At 33.6% G+C, this 19,106-nt stretch overlaps 1 protein-coding gene across 3 annotated transcripts in view; it reads left to right on the plus strand.

The window, feature by feature from the left end:
- The window catches only part of LOC144313063 (cadherin-10), a 175,545-nt gene that overhangs the window by 57,387 nt on the left and 99,052 nt on the right, over nt 1-19,106 (plus strand). For all 3 annotated transcript variants that reach the window (XM_077896363.1, XM_077896361.1, XM_077896362.1), the window contains exon 2: nt 5,981-6,336. In XM_077896363.1, coding sequence (XP_077752489.1) covers nt 6,106-6,336 — 231 coding nt within the window. In that variant the 5' untranslated portion in view covers nt 5,981-6,105. The remainder of the gene's footprint in view (nt 1-5,980; nt 6,337-19,106) is intronic.

Genomic DNA, 19,106 nt, shown 5'->3' on the forward strand with positions numbered 1-19,106 from the left:
CGTTCATAGTTCTTCCCATTATCAATATCCTTTACCGGAACGGTATATTTTTTACCAAGGAGCGACCTACACTGACAATCATTATTGCTCCATGTCCATGGTTTACCTTAGAGTTCACTCTCAGTGTTACCCACTCTATGGGTTTGGACAAATATGCAAGGATGAATGTGTAAAGTTCATGGGGATTCTCCTGCTATATCCTCTTGATCAGAGATTCTTTTCTTAGCCACGTCCAATCTACTAGTGAGCATATCAAAAGCCTTTTTCATTTATGTTACAGTGTTTTTTTAATCTCTCACATTTCTTTTTAGTTCTTTCTTAGGAGTCCCATCTCTGCTTTGTTGCCCATCTATTCTTGTATGCTACCTACTTTATTTATCAGAACACTTAACATATTAATCATAGTTCCTTTAAATTCCAACTCTGATAATTACAACATTCCTGCCATGTCTGAGTCTAATGCTTGCTGTGTCTCTTCAGTTTGTGCTCCTTTGCCTTTTGGTATGCCTTGTAATTTTTTTTTTCTTTTCTTTCTTTTTTTTTTTTTTCATTTTTTTAAATATCCGTATAAAAACAGAAGGATGAAACTGCTGTAAATCGCCCTATAGTCATATGATGGGTTAAGAGTAGAGCCAGGGGAAGCATTCTATAGCCTATGATGAATACTCTAATTTAGTGAGCCAGTGCCCTTGGATTGTGAACTTCACAAACATTTCTCAGTTTTTGTCCTTCTGTGGGTGGAATATGATGGCTAGATCAAAATGAGTCATATGTTTCCCTTCCCCCAGGCCAATTAGGCTTTGATAAAACTCCAGTAAGTTAGGCTCTGGTTAACTGGTTTCCCCTGAGGGCAGACCTTGTTAGGAACCGAGTGATCTGGGAATTTCAAAATATTTTCTACTCCCCCTGCTGGAAGCAGAGGGGGTTTTTCTTATATTTTACAATAGAAACCTGGTCAAGCTCCAGCAGGTATATCTCACAATATCAAGGACCCCGTCTCCCCCACCATCATGGGATGCCCCTGGGGTTTTTAATTTTCAGAGTGGTGTGCACTAAGCCTCCAGTAATTTGTCAGTTATGGTTCATGTTTCCTACACACTATTGGTTCCAAAATGGTTTCTGCTTTTGAATCTCTGCTTATAAGTCTGGTTTCCTTCTCTCTGTCCCTCCAATCTCAGGAGCACTAGTTTGCCCAGAATCCTTCTTGTGGAACTTTTGGATCTAGAAGAGTTGCTAATTTTTTCAGTCTGTTCAGCTTTGTGTTGTTAGATTGTAGTGGTAACTTCAAGCTCCTTACTTGTGGAACACACACACAAAAAAAGATCATTCTTTTTTATTGCTTAGTAATATTCTGTTGTACAGATATACTATAATTTGTTTCTCCATTTACTAGTAATATTTGGTTTGTTTCCAGGTTTTTTGCTATTATACACAAATTTCTATAAACATTCATATCCAAGATTTTAAAATTTTACTTATGTATTTATTTGGCAGGGAGGGGCAGAGGGAGAGAATCTTCAAGGAGACTCTCCCATGAGTTTGGAGCCCAACCTGGGGAGAGGGAGGCTCGATCTCACAACTCATGAGATCATGACCTGAGCCAAAACCTAAAGTCTGAAACTCAAATGACTTGAGCCCCACCTCCCCCAGGTTTTAGATGAGTATATGCTTTCATTTCTATTTTTTAAATACCTGGGAGCAGGGACACCTGGGTGGCTCAGCGGTTGAGCATCTGCCTTTGGCTCAGGGCTCCCAGGATCCAGTCCCACATTGGGCTCCCTGCATGGATTGCTTCTTCCTCTGCCTATGCCTCTGTGTCTCTCATGAATAAATAAATAAAATTGTAAAAAAAAAAAAAATACCTTGGAGCAGAAGACTAGATTATACTGTAGATGTATATTTACTATTTTAAGCATCTGCCAGTCGCTGTGCTGCTTTAATGATTTACCACAAACTGAGTGGCTTAATACAACATAGATTTCTCTATTGGATATCTAGATCTCAAAAGTCTAAAATTAATTTGTCCATGGTGCTGTATTCCATCCAGTGGCTCTAGAGAAGAATCCACTGCTTTCCTTTTTTAGTTTCTAGGCTTCCTGTGTTTCAGCTGCTGCCCTCTTCCTGAGGGCACTTTGACCTTTTCTTTTATCTTATCTTGTACTGTTGACTCCTATCCTCCTGCCTTCCTCTTAAAAGGATCCTTGTGATGACAATGATCCCACCTAAATAATCCAGGGCACTCTCCTGAATCTCTGCAATCTTGCAAATAATAACCTCTGCAAAGTCCCTTTTAGGTTATAAAGTAATATATTCATAGGTTACAGATTCCAGGGATTAGAATCTTTGAGGGGCCATTATATAACCTACCAAGGAAATTATACATTGTCTTCCAAGGAAAGCATATTTTATATTTCCTTCAGTAGTGTAAAATGGTTCTACTTCCTGCACATCTTCACTAACACTTAGTCGTAGTTAATAGTTAATAGACATTTTAATTTACATTTTTCAAATAAAGATAGATGTTGAATGCTTTTATGTACTTTTTTATTTTCTATATTTTTAGGTAAAGTGTCAGTTCAACTGTTTTCCCCATTCATTTGTTGGGCTTTGGGCTTTTTTTATTTTTGGATTTTGAGCATTCTTTGTGTATTCTAGATATATGTCCATTATCAAATATGATTTGTAATCTGTTATTAAATATTTCTAGCTTGTCTATTTTTTCTTAAAATATATTTCAAACATATTTTAATGATCTTAAATGAGCACTAAATGATGTATTTTACAATGTTCAAATTCATCAAGTTGTATACGTTAAACATGTACAACTTTTTGTATCTCAATCATACCTGAATAAAGTGGTTTAAAAATGAACATAATATAACAACAGAAAAATGAATGTATTAGGGTTATATTTCACAGAAAGTGAACAATATCTGTATATCAAAGTCTATACAACATTACTGAGATGAACTCATCAACACAGAGATATACAGAGTGTACAGGTCAGAAGAATCAATGTTGCTATGATACCCATTTTCCCCAGTTCTTCTAAAGAATCAATGTAATTGTAATCAAAATCCTCATAGCCTTTTAAACATGAAATTTCAGGGTAATTATAATTTTTTAAAAGATTTTATTTATTTTATTTATTTGAGAGAAATGAGGAGAGGGAGTGAAAAAGAAAGCACAAGTTGGGGCAGTGGCAAAAGGAGAAAGGAGGAGACTCCCAGTGACCAGAGAGCCCTATGCAGGGCTCAATCCTAAGACCTCAAGATCATGACCTGAACCAAAGGCAGGCACTTAACCATCTGAGCCACCCATGCACCCTGAGGTAATTATAATTTTTTAATATATTTAAATATAAAAAATGAAACACCTAAAATAACGCAAAAAAATTAAAAACAAAAAAAAAAATAAAAGAAGAGCAGAGCTGAAGGACTAACAATACCTGATTTCAAGACATAAATTTCAGTAATTGGGGTGCCTGTGAGGTCATGATCATGGGGTCCTGGGATCAAGTCCCACATTGAATTCCTTGCTCAATGGGGAACCTGTTTATCCTCTCTCCCTCTCAAATAAGTAAATAAAATCTTTTAAAATATAATAAATAAATCAAGACAATGGGCTTATTGGTAGAAATATGAACAAATAGATGAATGTAATAAACTAAAGATCCTAAAAATAGACCCACACATACGTAGACAAATGGATTTTTGACAAAAGCACAAAGGCGATTCACTAGAAAGAATGAACTTTTCAACAAATGGCATTTGGGCAACTGGATATTCATAAGCAAAAAAAGAACTTCAACTCATATTTCACACCATATACAAAACTTGATTCAAGTTGGATTATAGACCTAAGTGTAACAACTAAGACTATAAAACTTTGAAAAGAAAACATAAAAGAGGAGTATTTTTGACTGTAAGTTAGGGAAAGATTTTTAGGTATGGTACCAAAAGCTCAATCAATAAAGAAAGAAAAAATCATAAATCAAAATAATAAAAATTTAAAACTTTTGCTTTTAAATTTTTACTTAATCTTGTCATTGTTTGAAATGGTTTTATTCAACAAACCATTATTATTATCCAATAATATTTATATAAAATATATTAAATACTGATATTAAATCAGTACTAAGTAATGTATTTTATTATAGACCCTTCAGGAAACTTATTATTAAATAATAGATTTTAGAGTGATTATGGAAAAAAAGATTCCATGCACATGTGAAGCTCCAGTTATTTGCTAACAACTTTTATTGGATGCAATCTTCACCTACTTCTTCCCCAAATATTGATGCTTAGGCTTTTAAAATTATAGATAATGTTATAATTGCATTAAAAATAATCACCAATATATTATATTTCAACAACTGTTGAAATATATTTTTAAAATGAAGAAATAGATGAGAATGACTGTTGTTTCAATAAGTTTTAAAGCTTTTACAGAAAAGAGCAGATACTCTGAATTACACACTTTCCTCTCTTAGAACTGTGTATGTTTATGGAGAATATCATCTATCATGCCCTGTTATGTAAGAAGACAAACATTGTTTTGGTAAATGTTCCTATTACTTAGAATCCAATCAATTTAAGTTTCTGTAAAGTCAGTGCTTTGTAATGTAAAATCATTTTATGTATCAGATAATTTCTCGACTCAAAGTATAGCATTACATGATGTTTTCTTAATACAGTTTACATCTGTCATGTTGAATGCTTCACATGCTGTAGAGAGCTCTACTGTCATTTAATACACTCAAGGGAAATTCTGCTTCACCATTAATCTTATTTGTAAAGCATGTTTGCATTAACCTTTAAATCTTCTTAATAAAATAAAACCAAGAAAAAAAGCAGTAAGCAGACTGCTTACAGATCACTGTAGATGGAAGCACAAATGTCAGTGTCAATGCTGGAGTGCTTCGAATGCATTGCTATCTTAGAGAAGAGGAACTCAATCCTTTTGGTCCCCAAACCAGTTTTTGGATAACAAACATTCTATCCTATTTTGGAATAAAATTCATACCTAGCGGAAAACAAACAGGCAAAAAACAATCTGCAAAGAAGATTTTAAAATAAAAATGATATTGTTAGGATTCACAATAATATAAATGAAGAATAAAATAATTATGATTTCAAAATATGTATTTCCATGCATAATGTTGAGGCATAACTATATAGAAACGGGGAAGGTCCAGATTTTCAAATCAATTTACGGTGTATTCATTTACTCAATTAAAATGTTTATTGATCATTTACTGTGTGTAAGTGTCTGTTGTAGACACTGTGAATACAGCAGCGAAATAATCCATGGAATTATAGCAAGGGGACAGAATATAACCCCCCAATAAATAAATGAAGTACTCGTAGTAATTTGGTGTATATGGAATACGAAGAAAGATTTTAAGACAGACCTGAAGGAGACAGGAAACCGAGAAACACAGTAGGAAAAAAAAAACAGATATAAGCACAAGCCCCAGCCCCACCTCTTCCACTCTCTCCCACCACCCCTTATCTGAATAAATTAATTAATTAATAATAAATAAACATTTAAATGTCATTGCTTTGCCAACAGATGTGTTTTCTATAGTGTGTTTGAATCACTATTTTGTTTTCAATGTTTCAATTTATGTTAAATTACTCTGAAAAACTTGACATGCAGAATTAACTACATTTTCATTTTATATAGGGATAATAATTCTTGAAACCTGTTGTAATGACAAAAGAAAAAAATAGATAAAAGCATAATATGCCCCTTCCTTAGAACTATTTGAAAGAAATTATTTCCCATGGTCTTTTCATAAATTTAGACATGTTACTAGACAGGTATGTTTCCCAAGGCTAATCATTATTTTATATAAAAGAGAGAAAGTAAACATTTTAGTTGCTATTAGTTAATTTCTATCACTTTAAGTTTAAAGTGACAGGTAACATTCATAATGTTGTCCACTGACTTTTTTTATTTGTTTGTTTGTTTGAAGTTTTTGGAGACATGTCCAAGGCGTTGATGAGATGTTGGAAACCAGTTGAGACACAGTAAAATTCAACCCAATAAAATAAGACTGCTTTCTCTTCATCCACGTTGGAAATTTTCAAGAAGTGAACTATGACAATATATCAATTTTTGGTACTATTTCTACTCTGGGTATGCCTGCCACATTTCTGTTCTCCAGAGATAATGTTCAGAAGGACTCCTGTGCCCCAGAAGAGAACTTTAGGTACACGTGTACCTAGGAGTGATGGCAAAATTCTGCATCGTCAAAAACGTGGGTGGATGTGGAATCAATTTTTCTTACTGGAGGAATATACAGGATCTGATTATCAATACGTGGGCAAGGTAAGTCTGCACTGAAATGTCAAATATTTACATTCTTTCTTTACATGTCTTAGTAAGGAAAATTTGAAGGTTTCTAATAAATTTGATTCTCTAAATATCCCTAAAGCAATTGTTGTTTATGGAATACACATTGTAATTTGAAAAACTATGGAATATGTAAATACAGCATGATAAAGGTAGAAGTTCATTTGCTAGAATTAACTCTGCCCATTTCCTTATGGATTAAATAAGTACTAAAAATTGCACTTTTAGGATTCATAGTGATAGTGAGAAAACTATGTCAAGATAGCTGCTTAAAATGACATATTGCTCTTGAATTCAGTAGGAAGAAAAGACATTTAAAAGTTGTTTAAAAAAATAATAATAAAAGTTGTTTAATATTCTACAGAATGAGAGGGCAAATGTCATTAAAAATATGACCTAAGGACAAAAATCAGCTTTTTGATAAGAAAATGTATTCCAGATATGAGTCTTATTTATTTTCCTTTTATCTCATACTATGGGCACATTTGTATAAAGGAAAAATAAATAGAAGAGAAGCAGGTAGAAGTAGTTTACTTGTGATATGTGCACAGAAACAAGTTTTCATTCTATTCAATAATAAAAGTTAGTGAGGAAAAATAGTTATGGTTGAGAATGAAATGAAAAGTAATGATGAATGTTTTTATATACTACATTGTATTCATTTTCAGTGTTCTTTTTTGGCACTATCTGAATGTGCTAGAAGTTAGATAATGTCTTAAGGAAGTTCATTTTAATAGCCTTGGTTATTTTTATGGACAGCATAAAATATATCAAAGAAAACTGAGAAATACACTAGTAAAATAAAACCAAATATAATCACATGCTAATCCATCATTTGTTAACACTGTAAAATTAGGTCACATACTCCTATACAAATTATGATACCATGATGGAGAATTTTTTTTTTTTTTTTTTTTCATGATGGAGAATTTTGTATTAACCTAAACTTTAATAGCTTTGTTCAAATAATTAAAATTGTACTAGAAGTTTTTATCCTCTAAGAAAAACTATTTTTAAACTATTTTTTAAAACTATTTTTGAAAGAATTTTTTCATTGATTTTAAAACACTTGGCTATGTTTGTTCATGTTCCAATTATTTCAGTCCTTTTTAAATGTCTGGCAAAATGACAAAGATGAAATTAAAGGTTAAATGTTGTATTGACTAGAAGAAGGAGGAAAAGCAACAGCAATCAGAGTAATCTTACCAGAAAGCACATAGTAGCAGACATCGCAGGTCGCACCTGATTGGATGCCTAAGATCAGAGGGTTGAGGTAAATGTTATAGTTGTTGTGATAGACAACTTTAAGTTCATGAAAGCAATCACATGAAAATGAAATAAAAGAAATCTAGACCCAAGAAACTATAAAGTAGTTCCCCTTTGGTTCTTCCTAAACATAGCACTTATTTGGTTTATTTGCAAGTGTTTTCCATCATCTAGTACATTTTAATGAGGATTTAATAAGTGTTGAAAAATTACTATTACATTATATACTCTCTTATGATAGTCCAGTGACTTAAGTACTTTCATTTGTTGTCTCTCAGGAGAATGTCAGCACTTTGAGATCAAGACCTTTACTGTAGAGTTCACTTGGTCTCTATTGCTGAGTAGAGCTTAAGATTTAGTTGATTGAATTAGTTGCAGTGAACTGAATTCCCAGAATCATCTGATACTACTTGGCTCTTTAATGGGGAAAACAAGTCGAGAATTTACATTCCTAAGGGCAATTGAAACTGGCAAATACTTACAATGTACGCATCTTGATATATACAACCCAAATATTTTTTTTTTATTTTTTTATTTTTTTATTGGTGTTCAATTTACTAACATACAGAATAACACCCAGTGCCCGTCACCCATTCACTCCCACCCCCCGCCCTCCTCCCCTTCTACCACCCCTAGTTCGTTTCCCAGAGTTAGCAGTCTTTACGTTCTGTCTCCCTTTCTGATATTTCCCACACATTTCTTCCCCCTTCCCTTCTTTTCCCTTTCACTATTATTTATATTCCCCAAATGAATGAGAACATATAATGTTTGTCCTTCTCCGACTGACTTACTTCACTCAGCATAATACCCTCCAGTTCCATCCACGTTGAAGCAAATGGTGGGTATTTGTCATTTCTAATAGCTGAGTAACAACCCAAATATTATTCTTCCTTTTCTGTGTGATAGAAGCAAATTAGAAACCTTTTTCAGTTGTAAATGTACACATCTGCATATGTCAAAAAGGCAATGTGCAATATAGAATATTTTAATAAACATAAATTAAAATGAAGGTAAAAAATTTCAAATCCCCTAAGTATTCTTTCCGACAGTACTTACGATAAATGTATTATATATTCATCCTTTCTTTCAGAAACTTCACTTCCAGTTTTTACTACCCTTAACATAAGAGTTAATACTGATGCTAAGTGATTCGATGCCTCTAGGTTAGCTTAGAGGTAGTGGTAGTGTTCTACTTATTGACATATGGGAAGATGATAGACACTCCATTGGAATGGGGGATATTTGGGGAACTGAGAATAAGAACAACGGAGAGAATTATACGGATGGAGTGAGGACAAGCCTGAACCACATATGCAAAGAAGGAAAACATTTTTTTTTAAATAACAATCTGCCAACCACATCCTATAAAGAATGGACGGCATGTAATTTCTACATAAAAAACCCATTACTACTTAGGGAGTTAAAACAGGGAAAAACCAATTGCTTCTCATTGGGTAAGAGCTTAGGAAAAGACTGTAACCAACCATCAGTGGAACTAGGATGTAACCTTGTTTCTACCACTATTTTTCTCACAGTTATTAAAAAAAAAAAAAAAAAAAACAAGCCAACTGAAAATGAACTCAAAGCATTTCTTTGTTCAGCTCTCAATGATCAAAAATTTCCTCTACGTCATGCAATCAAATACATTCTAAACCAAAATGTTTGTTGTAAGTTATTTTTTTTCTTTTCAGTGAGATAATCACAAAATTGACTTTACCTTCCATTCCAAGGGGTGTAAAACTTGAACTCCAAGTGATCCATTTCTGTACTACGCTGCTTTCATATTGCAACCTTCTACAGCTGTATTATAGTTTTCTAATTTGAAAAACATTGTGATTATAAACTACTTTTGTTGATTTAAGCATAACTCTTAATCACAGTTTCTCACTGCCTGATTCAGTTGCCGTGGACAAATAATTTTGAATCTCTAGCTTCCAAATATTCAATAGAATAAATAATGACATTGAACTAGATACTCTTGAATTTACTTTTAGTATAATAGATACAGAGTTCTAAGAGAAATACTCATTTTATTTACTGCAAAAATTTTGTCTGCATTTTATATAATTATTCTCAACTGGAGAAGAGTATGTTAAAATTAGATTTTTAATCAAAACCAGATACTGAGAAGAATCCCCAAACACCAAAAATTTAATAACGTACTTGGGTAACAATACGACTGATTCTGAGTCAGCATAGTAAGACAATTCACCCCAGGCAGTGAAAACACAATAATACTTTAAAAATAATTAGGGTAACTATCTACATTTCTCGATATAATGAAAACAACCAGGTGAGGGGGTTGCTACTGGCGTCTAGTTGCCAGGACCCAAGGATATTGCTAAAAATCCTACAATGCACAGGACAAACCTCCATAGAATTCTCTAGTTCAAAGCATAAGTAGTGCCAAGACAGAGAAACCCTGTCCTAGTTTGCCTGTCGTTTACATTTTCCTAAACAGCTCAATCTTTATTTTAGTTCTTTCTGGGTTCTTACTTCCGAAACTGCTCTCAGTTATAATTTTATTTCTTCCTTCCAGAGTTGCCATGAGTATTTGGTTTTTGAAACCTAGATTTCTTTCAAGGTCTCCTCTCCTTCATGTCCTATCTAATCCTTAGGGCATGCATTTAGCTCCAGCCTCTCGATCATCCTTCTCTGTAGACTTGTGGGCTCCGCAAGCCTACTAGGAATGAAGTATGCATTTATTCTTTCAATAAATATCTACATGTACCAATCAGGTACTACTATTGCATTAAGTGTACAGTGGCAAAAATATAGTTTCTCTGCTCACAAAATATCTGCTTTTAAGAGAAGGAGAAAATAATAAGTAGAGCTAACAGCAGGTTAATCTCTGATGGAGCACAGAACCCAAAAGCCAAGAAGAGAAAAATAAATGCCAAATAATCCCCATGTTCTATCTCTGAAGTACTGTAAATAAAGTGGAAATATTCCTCAGCCATTAGAAATGACAAATACCCACCATTTGCTTCAACATGGATGGAACTGGAGGGTATTATGCTGAGTGAAATGAGTCAATCAGAGGACAAACATTATATGTTCTCATTCATTTCGGGAATATAAATAATAGTGAAAGGGAATATAAGGGAAGGGAGAAGAAATGGGTGGGAAATATCAGAAAGGGAGACAGAACATAAAGACTCCTAACTCTGGGAAATGAACTACGGGTGATGGAAGGGGAGGAGGGCGGGGGGTGGGGGTGAATGGGTGACGGGCACTGAGGGGGCACTTGACGGGATGAGCACTGGGTGTTATTCTGTATGTTGGCAAATTGAACACCAATAAAAAATAAATTTATTATTAAAAAATAAAAAATAAAACGGTTTTGGATTGGTATTGCATAGATCAATAACATTGAAAGTTAGAATGGACAGTCGAGGTATATCTTTTTATTTTTTATTTATCTGTTGATATTTCTTTGGAGGTATTTGGATGTACAAAACTTCATAAAAGGTGATTGTTGAAAATTTCTAGAAGGATTTTCCAAAAATTGAATAAAACATGATCCGTGAAAGAATGACCCAGTTTTAAACAGGATACCATAAATACCAACTGTGCCCATCTTATTAGACCATGTTCCTTTTGCCATTAAAAATATGAGTGCAGGGGCAGCCCGGGTGGCTCAGCGGTTTAGCGCTGCCTTCAGCCCAGGGCCTGATCCTGGAGACCCGGGATCGAGTCCCACGTCGGGCTCCCGGTGCATGGAGCCTGCTTCTCCCTCTGCCTGTGTCTCTGCCTCTCTCTCTCTCTCTCTCTCTCTCTGTCTCTCATGAATAAATAAATAAAATCTTTAAAAAAAAGTGAGTGCAATCCAGTCAAACCTGTTTACAATGGAGCAGTGGAGAAAGAATAGTTGGAACTTGGATAGAGATAAGAAACTGCCCCAACCTCTCCATTACCGTCTTCCTGGGGTGAACAGATCTGAATCGAATACGTGGAGAAACTTATGCTACATATGAGTTCAGAGAACTGCAAACATTTTAATGGACACTGAATATTCTCTTCAGAGAATTGGATAGTTTAATAACTGTCATGATATTGTTCTCGAAGCTAAAAATCCGGATGATTTTTTTTTAGTCCAAATATGACCAAAAAGACCTACATTAAAAAACAAGTAATAACAGCAGGAAACTCCTCAACTGCTCAATATATATCAGCCTGATTTTAGTGGTGGGATGGGGCCGGGCAGAGTGTCGGTATTTCTTTTCTATTTGGACCTTATTAATTGCAGCCATTAAAAGAATTGAGGCATGAAACAACACAGTAGGTAATTTTAAATAGAAGAAGTCCTGGGAAAAAAATAAATCAGGATGATTTGATAGATGTTGGTAGAAACTCCTTTAGATAGATGGTTATAGACCTTCCTGATGAGGGGACATTTGGACTTTTTGGATGAATAAAGACATTCTTCCCTGATATATAAAGAGCACAAAATAAAGTGAATATGAATTAGAGTTTTTAAGACCTTTTTACACTAATCCTCAAGCAAGAGGAAATTAAAGCATTTTTAAAAAGAGGCATGCCCTGCAGAACATTGATAATGTTTCCCAGGCAGACCACCTCTTGGTTTTTAATTCTCAAAGTGCATACAATATTTATATCTCTCAATACAATGATATTTCAGCCGGCAGTTATATAGGGAAAATATGCTTACATTCTCAAAGCTCACTATAATAATTTAACAAAGCAATCTTTAGAAAGGTATTGAATTGCATTGCAGATACGCTTCCATTGAAAATAAAACTTTAAAACCACACATAGATGGTTTGAAGACAACAAACACTGTCAGAAAGCATGTGAGCAAGATTTATAAACACACAGAGAAGCCATGTAAATTCATATTAACCTTCAGGTAACATGGGTTTAGGCATTTTACATATTAACATTATAGCACGTTATTCATAGTATATAGGTTTTACTGTACTTTGGTTGCTTTTGAGGACATTGGTTTTGAGTTTAGGTACAATGTGAGAGCATTATATATATTTTTTTCCCATTTAAGATAATAGGAGATAGTCTCCCTTTTAGCCTTTTCAAAATACAGAAAAATAGCAAACTGTCAAGTGTTGAATGTTAAAAAAAAGTGAATGAGATAAATAGAATTAAGTATGGGGTGCTTCTATGTGAACAACCACCACAATCATTCTTTTATACGTCCTTATAAGTAGTAGCGATAACATACATTTACTGCAGCCTTCCATGAAGTTATTGACATGACATGTTACCAAAATCAAGAGGACTCATGTATACGTGTGATGACTTTATTTTACAAACTTCATGAAACAACACACACAGACACACACAAAACCCAACTAAACGCATTTGTCACACTCCCCTGCCCATTCTGTCCTCCCGGGATTTATGGGAAGTTTTTTTTCACCCATTCTTTATTTTTCCCCCTTGAGTTCCTAACCCAGAAATGCTACTAATGTGATCGTTTCTTTCCCACGACAGCCTTCCTTCTGCATATTCCTGTCTCATGTTCCCCATTTTACTAACCCCTATCCACAGAAGCTTCTTCTTGTCTTTCCCTGTTTCTTCGGTTAGTCACATAGCATCTTTTAAAATCTACCTCCCTATGTTATAACCCTTGAACTTATTTTTATTAGAACATATTTTAGATAGAATACAATTATGGATTTACTTTCTAAAGAATTTTGCTCTGTGATGTTAGGACAGTGAATTCACAAAGGCTAGTAATAGTTGGAAGTAGATAGAAGAGCTTTCATATAATAATAGACTGATAATACAGGATGACTCAAAATTTTTTCTGTGCCAAATACATTTTGAAAAACTTTACCTGGTATGTAAAAATAGTTCAATTTAAATGTATAATTTAACCCATCATTTTTCAAATATAAACTTTTAGGAAACATAATTATTTTATAATGGAGATGATGTGAAAATTAAGTCAATTACCCTTAGCAAAAACTTGAGAGAAATCTCTGTGGATGAAAAATGTATTAAATCTCATGTAAATTTGCTCAGCAGAAAGTGTCTCAAGGTAATTTATCAGTAACAGGTGCATGTGTAATGGTCATGAAGCATGGGAAATTATTATTATGGTATTATGAATTTCTACCAAAGCCTTCTCATTTTCATTTTTGGAGACAATCCATAATTATATATCCAATTAAATTTTGTCCCCATTGTACTAAGAATAATACTCTCTTTAGTAAAGAAAATGAAAAAGTGGGAGGGTATGTTATTGTGTTTGCTCATCAATGTCTCTTACTCTGTATATGTCCATATATTCAAATTCTCAGTTGCTTCTTATGAAAGCATGAAAAGGAGGGAATTCTATAACAAATTCTCTGAAGCGAGCTCTTAAATTTTTACATAATATAGTTAAATTTTTACATTCGCTTTATTAAAGAATATTATTTAACCTTAATATTTTATTTTATTATCATTGCTATTACTATTGTTTTTATGACTATTGTGATGTTGAGTAACTGTTCTATGGCTTCTCATAATTGTAACTAAAAGCTGAAATAAAGAACAGTACGAACGTATAAGTTTCCATGTAGAGGAACTAAATTTAGAAAAGGGAGCAGGGACACCTGGGTGGCTCAGTGGGTAGGGGATTTGACTGGATTTCAACTTAGGTTATGAACTTGAGGTCTTGGGATTGAACGCAGAGATGGGACTCCTGCTCAGCTGGGGTGGCTTCTCTCCCCTGCCCTCTGCACACTCCCCCCGCTCTTCTCTTGCCGTCTCTGACTCTCATAAATAAATCTTAAAAAAAAAAAAAGAGCAGTAATTTTGCTGGGATATAATATACACACCTTTGGTTCTCTCCTTAGAACTCTAATCTGCAATAAGCAAAGGGTATTTTATGTAAATTTCAGATTTCCTCTTTAGGTAAAAAATTTTTCACTAACTTCACATTTTAAACCATACTTTATGTGTTTATGGATTATATAAAACTATTAAATTTAGAATTTTAAATTAAGATGCCAACTCTCAGCCCAGTACTAAAATTATTTTACCAAGTAGGAAATTTTACCAAGTAAGAGCATGTACTATTATAGACATTTTTCTAAAGGAACATTTCCTATTTTGGCTGTTGTTTAGCTTAAATTCCATCAGTGAACTTTTCAGTTCTGTGTTGTGTCTTCCAAATATCCCCCCCCCCACAAAAAAACACTCTGAAACCACTGAGTTTTTCAATTTTCCTTGACACCAATTTTGTCACAAACCTGCCTCAAATCTAGCACCAAATTTAGTTTGTACGTATGTGTTTGACTATTCTAAGTCTAGCAGAGCAGACGGAGAGAGTTGTGAATCATGAACGGACCAGGCTTCTGGATCTGTGATGGCTGAGTTTCTGAAGGAAAACAATTACGAGATAAAGCAAAGATCAAGGACATGACTTTGGATTAAAAGTCAAATAACATAGAGGTAGAGGCACAGAAGGAGAAGTGGGGTGGTGGGGAAGAGGGACAAGACTAGGATTATTATAGAGGTCAAAAGAGAGAGAAAAAAAAAAGCCCGAAGAATAGGTAACTAAGCTTGGGTAATGCAAACGCAACCCAAAGACAAGTGTAGCCACTTACAAATCAGTGTGGACAAAGGAGAGAGTTACTCTAATAAACTGTGGCGAATGGCAGTCAGACAGCTTTGGTTTAGACAGAAGGCAACACACCAGAAGGTTCTCACAGGCATATTACCAATGAGACAAAATGAGTGAAGAGTGAGAGGTATTTTGAAATGATGAAGAGCTAGACATAGGATAGTATGATGTGGACAGAAAGAGAGGCTGTGCATGTGCACAACAAATTTGTTCACTTTCCTTATTAAAAATTAGAATTGAAAATATCTCTATTCAACCAACAGCCAACATCATACATGATCATAATCACCAAACAAAAAGAGTATTCTCATTTAAATTACTGACAGAAGTAAAACAATAAAAAAAAAAAAAAAAAAAAGGACACCTTTCTTGGCAATACCTATTTAACACACTTCTGGAAACCACCCCCCAAACAATAGTGTAAATATTATTACATACAGTATAATGTGAGAAATAAGATATAATTTATAATAATCTGAAGCATTCTAATATATCCTGATAATGATAACTCTAAAAAGTATTTAATTTATTATTAATATTCCAATAATCACATAAGGTAGTTTTTTTTTAAATTATCTCTCATTCACAAGTGAGAAAAATATGTCCTTATTGTCTAAATAAGTTGTCTAAGGCCACCAGTCATGTAACTTGTAGAGCTGGGGTTCTAACCCAGAAAATACGACTCCAGACTATATACTAACCCACAGTACACCTCATTACACCATTTTTAATAATATTCTTATTCTTATTAATATTAGGTGTGTTACTTCACCAAAAATTATATTCTTATGTAAGCAGTACAATGATAAGTCTTGTTAGCCAAGTTTTCTGAACGACATCAACAGAGAACTAAAATTGTATAAGTAACAGATATTTATGCTACATCATGGAGATGTCAAATTTACTTTGTTACATGTTTATTATTTAATTTATATCTGAGATTGTATAAAATTTGAAGGACAAAATAGAGTATTCATCTAAAACTAAGATTCCCACCATGATCCTCAGAAATCCATAGTTCTCTTCCTAGGAAACAATTGCATCTACCAGGTGTTTTGGGGCAGCGAGTATATTTCAAGAGATGGTATAGAACCATGTGAACACACATGTATAATTTGTTTTTACATAACTTGGTATATACTTTATGCAATCTTATATAATCTTATATGATCTTATATAATCTTTTAACTCAAAAATATAATTTAAGAAGTCTCAGTTTCAGTTCATAAATCTATATTTCATTTTTTAAAAAAGTAGTCGTTGCATAGTATTCTTTCCTGTGGATGTATCATAATTTGTTTTATTGTTTTCCATTTGACAAGCATTTGGTTATTTTAAAAAATCATTTAGAAATACTATGAACTGTTATTTCACACATTCCTGGTACATCTCTAGGAATATGACAAGAAGTGGAGACACTAAAGCAAAGTCTTGAGAAATTTTAAACTTTCATAATTATTGCAGAATTACTCTCCAGTGATGTTTCAACTTATCATGCCAAGAGCAATGGATGAAATTAACTATTTCTCCACAATTGTATCAAATCTATTATCATCATTTTGAATTTTTTCCAGTCTTATGAATGAAAACATTTCTCTTTAAATAGGATGAGTATTTCTTCCTGTGTTTAAAGCATTTTCCATTTATTTAAATGAGTGCTTATATCTTTTACCAATTTTTCTACTGACTAGATAGGATTTTTTATCCATAAATTCTTTTTATTAACGGACCTTTTTTTTTTATTAACACACTTTTAAAAAAATTTCCAATGTAATCCATACAGAGGTTGAATAACACATGTATCTACACTTTAATGAATAAATATAAATCAATGGAAGTGGAAAATTGCTTATGAAACTCTCTCTATGGATCTATTAACAACATCATTTCTCCTTTAAGGAAGTATCAATAAGCTTCATTTTGTGTTAATAATGCCTTGCTTTTCTTTACAATTTGAACTTCTATGTAGCCCTTCCTACACAAAATAACAGAGTTTTAAATATTTCTGAAACTGAGTATAATCATCATTCATATATTCTTCTGTGTCTTTCTTCTTTTTTTATTTCTTTATGTGTCTTTCTTCTTTTGCTCAAATAGGTTTATGAAATTAACCCATATTTCTATGCAGAGGGTCTCTTTTTATATTTATATCATATTTGGATTTAGTGATACACTATTACTAATGGATCCGGGGATGGCTGAGTGGCTCAGTGGTTGAGCATCTGCCTTGGGCTCAGGGTATAATCCCGGGATCCTGGGATCAAGTCCCACATGGGACTCCCCTCAGGGAGCCTATTTCTCCCTCTGCCTGTACCTCTGCTTCTATGTGTGTCTTTCATTAATAAATAAATAAAATCCTAAAAACAAAAAATGGATCTATAATGCTGCTCCTCTCCCTAGCTTTGCCTGTTCCTAGCAATGCTGCTTTGAACATCTGAACAAGCATCCTGACATGTATGTATATTGAATAAATTTAGAGTATATAATTAGGAGTAAAACTACTGACCTATATAGTGTGTGTCTAGCTTCAGTTTTTCCAGATGGTGCCATATTAATTTCTTAAATTTTAACCCATGCATATTCCCAGTGGCAGAGTATGAGAGTTTCCGTTACTCTAGACAGACAAGCTTATTTTAAAAATTTCAAGAGCCTCTCAGGAGTCATCCACATATAGGAGATATTTAAAAGCATGGGATGTATGATATCAAGAAATTGAGTGTAATGAGAGAAGAGAACATTGGGCTGTGTTCATGGCAAACCCACATTGAGATACATGTGAGATAGAGGAGGACACGTGGGGAGAGAAGAAAAACCAACAAATGCAATGGACAGTGAACATCCGTTGAACTGCTAGGAACACTAGGAGCCTGGGGTGTCCTAGAATACAGGTGAAGAAAATGTGTGGAGAAGAGAATGTATTAACTATGCCAAAGGCTACTAGAAAGTCAAGTGTGTTGAGAGTTTCGAATTGAACACTAACTCTGGAGATTATAGATGAACTTGTGTTATGGTTTTGATGATATGATCATCCACAATTCTTATCGCAGTGGATTTAAAAAGGAATGAAGAGAGAAAAATTGGAGTAAGTATATGCCAGCATCTTTAGGGAGTCTTGCTACAGAGAGGAGCAGTGTATGCAGCAGGAGCTAGAAAGAGACAATGTTAGTGGGATCAAGAAAAAAACAACTTTTTTTGTTTTTTTTTACTTTCTGCACTGAAGAAAATCCTAATGCAGTACTGAATAAATGATAGGATGGAGGCATCTTCATTTTGTTCATGATTTTATTAAAGTGTTCGGCATTTTACTATTAATTGTGAAGTTTCATGGGGTTGCTTTTAAAAATATGTTTATTATACTAAAGATTGCTTTTGAATCCTAGCATGCTATGTTTTTAAGTCATAAATGAATATGAAATGTTATCAGTTATATTTATGGGTCTATTTAATTGTTTATTTCTCCATTAATAAATTAATCTGAGAGATTAACTTAAATGATTTTTCTTATTTGATCTAGTAGATTTGAAAAAAAATCACATTTGGTAATGATATAATAGCTTTCCATTATTGTATTCCATTTGCTCTTATTTTGTTTAAAATTTGACTGTTATAAAATCATGTATTTTTATACAAGATCTCACCCTGTGAAATTTCTTTAGGTCTATTCCTACCATATTTAGATATCAAAGTTATGATAATCACGTAAAATGAAATAGGAAATGCTACCACTTTTTTTGTTACCTTAAATAATTTGTGTGTGATTGAATTAATGTTTCATGAATGCTAACTAGGACTCACTAAAAATACCCTATGATAAGTATTGTAAAGAAACCCGGACTCTTATTTTCCTTACCCCTCATAGGTTTCTACTCAGTTTCTCTTTCCTTCC

This window comes from Canis aureus, chromosome 4 (genome assembly GCF_053574225.1).
Source record: "Canis aureus isolate CA01 chromosome 4, VMU_Caureus_v.1.0, whole genome shotgun sequence".
NCBI classification, from domain to species: domain Eukaryota; kingdom Metazoa; phylum Chordata; class Mammalia; order Carnivora; family Canidae; genus Canis; species Canis aureus.